A 10,633-nucleotide genomic window follows, 5' to 3' on the forward strand; every position below is an offset into this window, starting at 1 on the left:
CAAGCAGTTTTTTCTTGATCATGTGACCTGACCATACAAATCTCTGGGCCCTAGTGATCATATAGTATGTGTGTGCATACTCACTTTATGAAGTTTGACAATGTGTTTATGTATTGTATCTATGGTGACTGTATGCATGGTGTTTGTGTTACAGATATTTGGTCGCTGGGGGTGATCCTCTTCATGCTTGTGTGTGGACAGCCCCCTTTCCAGGAGACCAATGACAGTGAGACGCTCACCATGATTATGGACTGTCGCTACACCGTCCCCGCCCATGTCTCTGCAGACTGCAAAGAGTGAGTACCATCAACCTCTCCTTTAAGCCTCCAGCTCTCACACACATCCATGCATTAAACTCAACACAGTGCCATACAATGCAGTTTAAATATGTCATATGGTTTTATAATTCTCAGATGCACTAGAAACAGACTGTGGTTATACAACAACGATACATACAGACACATAATAACCATGATGCCAGTTGTCAGCTCTCTGTGTGTTTCTGAATGCCCTGCCCCAACCTGCCCTACCCCAGTCTGCCCCAGCCAACCTTTATTTTGACCTTTTTACACATTGTTCAGTAAAAAGGTCCCCTAACAACCGTCTGAAATGCCCTAGAGGCACCAATTCCTCACATTTTAAAGTGTATTGTAGATCATTCCACAAGTAAGTTGCAAGGAAATTAAAGGTTGATTTACCTAACTCTCTAGATACCAAAGGAGTCTCCAGAGTTAACCAACCCTGTGAACGGGTTTGATAATTTGTCATTTTAAATCTTAACAGTGATGTTAGGTAAGTCAGAAGTTTGTGGAGCAGGGCTTTGTAAACAAAAAGAGCGTATTGATGTGATCTACGTGACTTCAAAGAGGTGGGGTGAGAATTGTATTAACCCCATGTCTCCTATCGCCCAAACTCTGAACCTCACACCTAACTGAGAACCTTGTGCAAACAGCCTTCTGGACACAGTGTACCCTGTGCTCTTTGGCTGTTTTTGTCAGAAGGCGCAAGTCAATCACTGAATAGGGAATACAATACTGAAAGTTGATTTGAGGGGGCCAGCCAACCAGTGGGTAGAATAAAGAGATGGCTGAAATTAAAGTTTATCTCTGGACGTCCAAAAATGATGACAGTTCTAGGAAACTGAGAGTTGCTGAGTGAGTTGGTTCAGATCCATGTTGTATTGGACTGGCACTGGTCTGTAATTCATTGCGTGGTTCAGATCAATCCCTGGATACCTAGTCACTCCATTCTACATCTGACCCCAGATCTCACCCCAGCTCTGGTATCTATTAAAGTTAAATCTGAACAAAACAGTCTGTCTTTGTGTTAAAAAAGTGATGTATTAGCTAAGCCCCTTGGTACCAATGCTATTTGTGTTTGAGACTCAAGAACACCCCTGCAGCCACTGAACCGCAGTCCAGACCTCCCAGACCTTGTGGTTCTGAGTCAGATGATTGTGCCTCAGACATCTAGCTGACTGGCTCAGGAACAGTTCCAAACATAGAACCTGGGTCATATGACCAAGGCCCTTATGAAAGCTCTTTTCATGGGAAGATGATTCCTTGCAAAACAGAACAGTCCTGCGGGCACAATCAACAGAGCAAAAGCAGACCTCTCCCCGCCTCACCCTCCATCCCTCTCCCTCTCCCTCTCCCTCTCCCTCTCCCTCTCCCTCTCCCTCTCCCTCTCCTGCTATCTCTCTCTCCTTCTGTTGCTCTCTCTCTCGCACTCTCTCTCCTGCTATCTCTCTCTCTCTCTCTCTCTCTCTCTCTCTCTCTCTCTCTCTCTCTCTCTCTCTCTCTCTCTCTCTCTCTCTCTCTCTCCTGCTCTCTCTCTCTCCTGCTCTCTCTCTCTCTCTCCTGCTCTCTCCTGCTCTCTCTCTCTCTCTCTCTCCTGCTCTCTCTCTCTCTCTCTCTCTCTCTCTCTCTCTCTCTCTCTCTCTCTCTCTCTCTCTCTCTCCTGCTCTCTCTCTCTCTCCTGCTCTCTCTCCTGCTCTCTCTCTCTCTCCTGCTCTCTCTCTCTCTCTCTCTCTCTCTCTCCTGCTCTCGCTCTCTCTCTCTCTCTCGCTCTCCCTGGCTCTCTCTCTCTCTCTCTCTCTCTCTCTCTCTCTCTCTCTCTCTCTCTCCCTGCTCTCTCTCTCTCTCTCTCTCTCTCTCTCTCTCTCTCTCTCTCTCTCTCTCTCTCTCTCTCTCTCTCTCTCTCTCTCTCTCTCTCTCCTGCTCTCTTTCTCTCCTGCTCTCTCTCTCTCTCTCTCTCTCTCTCTCTCTCTCTCTCTCTCTCTCTCTCTCTCTCTCTCTCTCTCTCTCCTTCTCTCTCTCTCTCTCTCTCTCCTGCTCTCTCTCTCTCTCTCTCTCTCCTGCTCTCTCTCTCTCTCTCTCTCTCCTGCTCTCTCTCTCTCTCTCTCTCCTGCTCTCTCTCTCTCTCTCTCCTGCTCTCTCTCTCTCTCTCTCTCTCTCTCTCTCTCTCCTGCTCTCTCTCTCTCTCTCCTGCTCTCTCTCTCTCTCTCTCTCTCTCCTGCTCTCTCTCTCTCCTGCTCTCTCTCTCTCTCTCTCTCTCTCTCTCTCTCTCTCTCTCTCTCTCTCTCTCTCTCTCTCTGTGCTTTACTTTACTGTATAGTAGTGTTGTGAGATATGCATGGGTCAGTTAGGAGGACAGAGTGTAAATAATTAATTTCTATTAATATTTCAGTAGTTGTATGAATAGGATATACCAAACAACAAGAGCATTATTGGAGGTTCAGAAAAGCATGGGTACTTGCACAGTGTAAATGGACATAAGGGAAAATAGAACATATCTGATAGTGGTATTATTAAAGGAGGATAGAGCCTTTAGGCTGATTGGTGATCCTGGTCTTACATGGTTAAACCACTTAAAGGTGTATGCACACACATCATATCCTCGTGGGGACCTAAAATTGATTTCCATTAAAAATCCTATTTTCCCTAACCCCTAAACCTATCCCTTACCCCAACCTTAACCCTAAACCTAACTCCTAACCCTAAACATAACCCCTTACCCTAACACTAATTGTAACCCTAAACCTAACCCCTAAACTCAAAATAGCCTTTGTGCTTGTGGGGACGATGAGAAACAGAATTTTTCAGGTTTTACTATCCTTGTGGGGACTTTTGGGGATTTTAGGTCCTCACAAGGATAAAATAACAAGACGACACACACACGCACGCACACACTCACCTACCAGTGAGACGGAGGAATACAAAGTCCCCATCCTGCGTCAGAGCCTGCATGATGATGCACAGAGTCAGACTATGCCATGCCTCTCAGCAAATTACCTGCCTGGCCCTGCATGGATGCACCTAAAGACTGTCTGATGTCTGCAGGCGCTCATGAATATTGATTATGAAATAGATTGATAGTTTGAACTCATTCACTCTTGTATCACAGATATATGGGGTTATGTGCTTTGCCTGTCAATAACTGAATCAGTATGCATGAGAACTTCACTCGTGTACCACTGTTACAAAAAGAGGCCACAGAGGTATATATAGTATCTGGTCTATGGAAGGCGAATTCACAACCGTCTCTCTCAATGTCTCTCTCGCTCTCTCAATGCCTCTCTCTCTCTCTCTCTCCCAGTCTGATCTCCCGTATGCTGCAGAGGGACCCGTCTAGCCGCGCCTCCCTGGAGGAGATCGAGAACCACACCTGGCTGCAGGGGGTCAACCCCTCCCCCACAGGGCACAGTGCTGCCCCCCTCACCTCCCACCGCAGCCTGTCCCAGGAAGAACACGAGATCATCCTCCAAGCCATGACCAGCGGCAACATCGCTGACCGCGATGCCATCCAACAGTGAGGACTTCTCTACATCTCCCTCTTCTCTCCATATTCTCTTTCTCTCAATCTCTATCCTCTTCCTTTGTACTCTACCTCAGATCAGTAAGCTTTTAAGCAAGATAACTTGGTGATATGCATTTGTGGATGCAGTTCTGAAATGTGGTTGCTTTTAAATATTATATTCTAAATTAAAACGAATTAGTGTGTCATTGTAATACACCCAGGGCTCTAGAAGCGGATCAATACAACCACATTACAGCCACATATTACCTGCTGGGGGAGCGTATCCTGAGAGACAAGCAGGAGCAGCCCAGCGAGATCCCGAAAGTCGACAGTGCATGGGACGAGCCACCACAACTCCAGTAAGACTCAGCATTCATATAGTAGAGTCAGTCACAGTGATTCACAAAGGCACACAGTACAGTCAGTCAGTCATAGAAAAATGCCACTAGCTGATCATGAACTCTACTAATTTCTAATATCTCTTTCTCTTCTACAGGAGGCCGCGGTCTGAGCCTCTGGATCTGGAACAGAGGGGGCTCCATGGCCTGCTGGACGGCTGTCCCCGCCGAGGGGTGTCTGAGTCTGGGAACTTCCTGACCCACAGGCCCCTGCTGCTTCAGCCTGAGTACAGCACAGGGCCCTGCCTGGGGCTCACCCTGCGCCCCCCACCCCCTGACGAACCCCGACAGGTCAAGAGCCTGGGAGCCCTGCAGCTCATCTGTGAAGAGGAGGAGGAGGAGGAGGAGGAGGAGGAAGATGAGGTGGAAGAGGCAGGCAAACCACATGTTGAACTTCATAATATTCAAACACTGCCTCATATAATAGGCTTGGTATCAACCACTGTGTCTACAGAACAGTCTAGTCCCATGCTCACAGCACCAGAGGCTCCACACAGCCCAGTAAGAGTAGTGCCAGGTCAGGGAGAGGAAACAGGCCTGTTGGGCACCTCAGTGGAGGAAGCACTGGAGACAGAGAGGGGGGAGTGGGACAGGGAGCTGAAGGACAGGGTTTCTAGCCACAGCAGAGAGATGGAGCTTGACCAGGTGGCATCCAGACAGGAACAGGAACAGGGTACGATGGAGTCAGAGGAGAAGCCCATGGAGGAAGGAGACATATCATGTGAACCACTGAGACTAGGTAGTCATTTGACTTCAGACCAGCCAATCAATGGTTTAGAAAACCAGGTTCAGGCTGTGGTAGATAGTTCGATCAGCCCTAAAGCTCACCCTCCATACCTGCCTCGCCTCGGGGGGGTGCAGTGTTGTCGGGGGCAACAGGAAACTCCCAGCCCAGACATCATGGAAGGGGAAGAAGATGCTATTCTTGAAAACAACAACAACACCACAGAGTCCAAGCCTAAGCTCCTGGTGAAGGGTGGGGGGTCCACCCCAGGCGCCTCACCCCGCTCTCTGCCCCGTAACCACTGTGTGGACCTGGGCCCTGATGGGGTGGAGACGACCCGCAAGGTGGGAGGGCCTGGTGAGGAGTCTGAAGGGGACACTCCAGAGGAGCTTCAGTTAGAGAGATCCCACAATGCACCACAGGGTCGCCTTGGGCCCAGGGAGGCGGGGACCGACCCTACGGTAAGACTGGATCCTGGGAAGGGGAAGAACGTGAACCTGAGAGACCGCCTGCTGCAGTTCCCTCTCTGTGAGAAGGCCCTGTCCTTCAACATCCAGCCCACCTCCAAGGAGAAACTCCTGCCCTTCGCCCAGTACAACTGCTGCCACGTGCTGTAGGCAGGGCCACCTGTAGATACCATATACCTCCCACATTACTCACTCTATCCCCTGGCCAAGGGGTAGGAATGGTCCTCACTCCAGACACCCTCACACCAGGCCCAGAGCCTGTCACTGTTCCATCTACTTCAACTTCAACACAAAACACTGGTGCAGACAGTATGTAGCCTATTTGAACTATCAGTCTGCATCCGACCTGAACTGAATTATCATACTGTGACCTCAGACACATTCCAGCCAATTCTAGTTAGACCTGTGTAGCCCCCACCCTGACCTCTTTATACTTAGCATCTACTGCTGCTTCCTTTGTGAGAAAAAAACTGAACCTCATTGTGCTGCTATGTACTGGACTATAGAAAATGCTTTTTGTGTAGTCTTCTTAGACTATCACTATATACAGTAGCTTTGTATTGATTGCTATTTTATTTTCCCTTGTATCGTAGCTTTTCATTTTGCACTAGCTTATCTAGAACTGAGCCCATTTTTGCATATGGTATGTTGTCACTGAGGCCTGCTAGTATAGTGCTATAATTGGAATGTGTAAGATGATGCATGCTGTATAGGTGAAAGCTACACTCCATGCCTCAGGCGCCATCCTACGTTAGCTCAGCTAGCGGCCTGATGGAAGATGTGATGATGCTCATGACAGTATAGCTGGAAGCATGGTATCATTTAATGCTGGGGGTTAACATACGTCAGTGACATTGTTGGTGCACTAATGTGGGTGCATTGTTGAATCTCAGTGGTGTACAGTAGTGTAGCGGACATGAGTCGGGCATAGTTGCTCTTGGTCACGTGATGAAGTAGCCCCGCTTGCGAACTTAAAAACCAGTGTCTGCCCTCGGACCAAGGGGGAATTTCCTCTTGGTCTAACTGTCTAAGACGTTGGTTGCTCCCGTGGGCGACCCGGGTAGATATCCTGCATGTTACATTGGCGCCCAACATGGGGGGATCTCTCGTGGGGGAGTAGGTCAAAGGGGGGTGAATGTAGCAGACTTGTCGGGCATGGTTGCTCATGGTCACGTGATGAGGTAGCCCCGCCTGCAAACTTCAAAACCAGGGTCTGCCCTCGGACCCGTGGGAGACCATGGTTCATATCCCGCATGTTACAGTAGCAAGGCTTGGGATCTACACTGACTGTAAGAGCAACATCCAGGGAGAGTTTCATAAGGGAGACTTTAAAAAATGATATGATATGATATCAACTACGGAAATGCAGGTCTTCCAGATTGTTTGTGTATATGTACTTTATTTGAAAATCTTTCATTCTTATTCTTAGAAATGCTATTGAACTCTTTTATCATATCGGACAACTGTTTTTTTGTCGTAGAAGAGAGGTGTGTGATTATAACTATTGTTTTGTGTTCTAAGTGTGACAGAATTAATCAGGAGTGATTATGAGTCTCATGAGTGCCCATACGAAAAAAAATACATTTAAAATATATTTTTGATACATTTTTTAGGATACATGTGAAATATTTAAAATTGGCCAAATAATGTATTTTATTTTTATTTATTGAATACACTTTAAATACATTCCAACATAATTTACAGAATGTATTTAAAAGGTGTATATAAATGTGTGTAAAATGTATATCACAATATATGTTAAAGTCATCAGAAAATGTATTTAATGTATTTCAAAATGCGTTCTGAAATACATTATATTTGGAAATGTTTTGTAAAATATATTCCAACATGCATTTAAATGTATTTGTAAGAAATATATTTTTTAATTAAAATGTATGACAAACATAAAAACAATTGCCAAATCATATTGTAACAAAATGGTGACTGTCTTAACAATGAAGCTTTAGTAGGCTCTTTGGTATCACATGCACTTATGTCTCATTAAGACTGCAGAACTAGCAGTGTACAAACTTAACCTTTAAGCACAGAACACAACATAACACATTAAGTTGCATGACAATCTGTCACGAGAGGCCAAAAAGCACAAAGACAAAGCCACGCCCCAACAAGCCACACCTCCAAGTCTTCTAATAGGCTGCCACCATTACACAATCTATTTTGTCAAAATGCATTTATTGTACTTGACACATACCAAAAGCACTAACATGCATATAAATGCATTTAAATGACTACAACAATAACTACAAACATTATACATTATTGGTCAGTGACTGTGCATATGACAAATAAACAAAGAAACTTGATGAGAGCATTGCAACCAACGTCCAACGGGCAGAACTTAACATGTACTGGGTCGTTCCACGAAATGAGTGCCTTTTTGCGTCCCTTTTATATGTTAAGTAGAAATTATGCACCACTATTGAATTTTAAAACCCTGTTATATGAAATGAAGTGCCCTTTAATATAGACCATATGGATAATTCAATAAATCTGATTTTCAATATGAATAAAGACTTGCTATAAAGCTTCCATTCCCCCTGTCACAAGGGGATTTTTGGCTGATTTAACTAGTAATTACCAGTTGGAGGGCCAATTGGTTACGAACGCACCATTACACCACTAACCATCCTCTGTAGAGCTGCTACAATACCACTCATTGGAAGCACAAGACCTAGACCTACACTTTGACATTTTGTGGAGCGTTGTACGATGTATCATGTTTGTTTAAATCGATAGAAAATGTAATAATAAAAACAGCCGAGTGCCCGATTGAATGAAGCTGAAGAGAGCCACTTACTAATGTACTAATGTACTCTGTTTGTTTTTTATGGGGAAAACATATTTTTTATGAAGTTGAACATGTGCTCTTTACGACAGAATGTAAAAATTAGGTGAAATCAAATGTTTTTGTTTTTACTCACCATCACAATTGAAATTATATCACTGCCAAAGTTTTGGCTTGGTGGCCCAACATTTTTTCTCCATTGATCAACACTTAAAGAGCAATTTAAGAAGCCCAATTAGGAACCACTTTGACACCCTTTAGACTAGATGTCATAGCCATGCATTTCTGGAATATTGTATTTGAGCAAAGATGTAAATGTGGAACATGGATCTCTGAAATGCATTTTATGGCAGTAAATGCATTTTAGCGAAGATGCAAATGTATCTACATGTATTTGAAATACATTTTACGTGACGTTAAATATATTGAAATGTATTTTTTTTCTCCGTATGGGTGATGATACCTGTAAAATGTTGTTGGACTTGCCTTGTGATTTGTGTATACATTTTGTCTGTCTAGTGTTTTCTGAGAGAACGTACTGTATACCTATACATGTTACTAAGAGATACCGCTTGATCAAATCAGAAATCCTACTCTAGTCTAGATGGGAACTAGCAATTATGCAAAGAACAAATGTTATTGAAGAGTGTTACAGTACAAGTGTCCTCAGAAAGCTGTGTACTTTCCCATCAGTGGAATGCCCAGAGGAACCATGGAACAGTGGGACATGGAAGTCCCATGCTACTACTGTATGAGAGCAGAATTAATGGCGTACTCTCAGTCCCCTCATTGTGGAAGAGAAGAGTGTAGTGATGGACACAGAGCACTAACCTCAGCTGGCACATATATGATATGGACACTCCAACTCCACCTCCCCTGTCTTCTTTCCTCTTCTTTCATTGGACGGGGGTGGGCCTCGGATTCCACCAACCGGCTGTCTCCTCCTCCTCCACACCTGGCCTGGAGTCAGCTGACCTGGGTGTGTCCGTCTGTCTGTCTGTCAGTCAGCCTATTGACCCGGATTTAAACTATGACTATGTCTCGATGAGATTCATTTATTTTTGTATTTATTTATTAAAATTGATTAAACCAGAGTGACGGTGTTGTGGTGTGGTGATTTAAAGGGTATGTGCTGTAGAGACAATCAACCAATTGTTATTCCTCTGAAGCGGTCATGGATTTATTTTTGAGTTTGTCAAATGATAAAAATACATCAAAGGAATTTCAGGACCTTTTTGCATGATTAGGTATGTTTAGTTTATTTAGTCAAACACAACCATCAACCTAGCTGTTTGCATTCATCCAACACTCTATTCTGAAATCTTCCTTTTTAAAAGATACAGATGTAGCACGTGTAATACATAACATATTCCAACATCAAGCTCATCATCAATCCATATGTTTAAATATAGTCATCTTCAAATAAAAGTACACAGATATTTGGTGATATCACGTGCTCTCAGTGGTGTTGCAATGTGCCTGAAGCGTACAACATAACACTCATAATGTGAAAGTACACGCTTAGAAAAAAGGGTTCCAAAAGGGTTCTTCAGCTGTCCCCATAGAAGAACCCTTTTTGGTTCCAGGGAGAACCCAAAAGGATTCTACATGGAACCAAAAAGGGTTCTCCTATGGGGAAAACCAAAGAACCCTTTTAGGTTCTACATAGCACCTTTTTTTTTCTAAGAGTGTACATGGAACACACTGTGGGGAAAAATTTACAAAATTATATGCATATTTGCACTTGTGTGATTATACAGCAAATTAAATACTTGTATAGTATGTGCCACATACACAATAAAGTCCAAAGCTACCCAGTATTTAAAGAAGTCTCAAACACACTTATGCTGAAGCTGCAATGCTGCATTAACACAGACCCCTTGACTTTTTACACATTTTGTTACGTTACAGCCTTATTCTAAAATGGATACAATTGTTTTTTTACCCTCATCAATCTACACACAGTACGCCATAATAACAAAGCAAAAACAGGTTTTTAGAATTTTTTACAATTTATACGTTTAAAAAAACGGAAATATGACATTTACATAAGTATTCAGACCCTTTACTTAGTACTTTGTTGAAGCACGCTACAAGCGTGGCACACCTGTATTTGGGGAGTTTCTCCCATTCTTCTCTGCAGATCATCTCAAGCTCTGTCAGGTTGGATGGGGAGCGTCGCTGCACAGCTATTTTCAGGTCTCTCCAGAGATGTTCGATCGGGTTCAAGTCCAGGCTCTGGCTGGGCCACTCAAGGACATTCAGAGACTTGTCCTGAAGCCACTCCTGTGTTGTCTTGGCTGTGTGCTTAGGGTCGTTGTCCTGTTGGAAGGTGAACCTTCACCCCAGTCTGAGGTCCTTTCATCAAGGATCTCTGTACTTTGCTCCGTTCACCTTTCCCTCAATCCTGACTAGACTCCCAGTCCCTGTCGCTGAAAAA

The 10,633-nt window shown here is 44.3% G+C and overlaps 1 protein-coding gene across 1 annotated transcript in view; it reads left to right on the forward strand.

Moving 5' to 3' along the window:
* Positions 1–9,222, forward strand: part of LOC311137328 (uncharacterized protein) — a 44,106-nt gene extending 34,884 nt beyond the window's left edge. The window contains exons 3-6 of the mRNA XM_084171768.1: positions 155–296; positions 3,598–3,810; positions 4,020–4,157; positions 4,295–9,222. Of these exons, the coding sequence (XP_084027894.1) occupies positions 155–296; positions 3,598–3,810; positions 4,020–4,157; positions 4,295–5,537 (1,736 nt within the window). The 3' untranslated portion in view covers positions 5,538–9,222. The remainder of the gene's footprint in view (positions 1–154; positions 297–3,597; positions 3,811–4,019; positions 4,158–4,294) is intronic.
* The last annotated feature ends 1,411 nt before the right edge of the window (positions 9,223–10,633 follow it).

The sequence above is a fragment of the Coregonus lavaretus genome (genome assembly GCF_964263955.1).
Source record: "Coregonus lavaretus genome assembly, chromosome: 11".
NCBI classification, from domain to species: Eukaryota; Metazoa; Chordata; class Actinopteri; order Salmoniformes; family Salmonidae; genus Coregonus; species Coregonus lavaretus.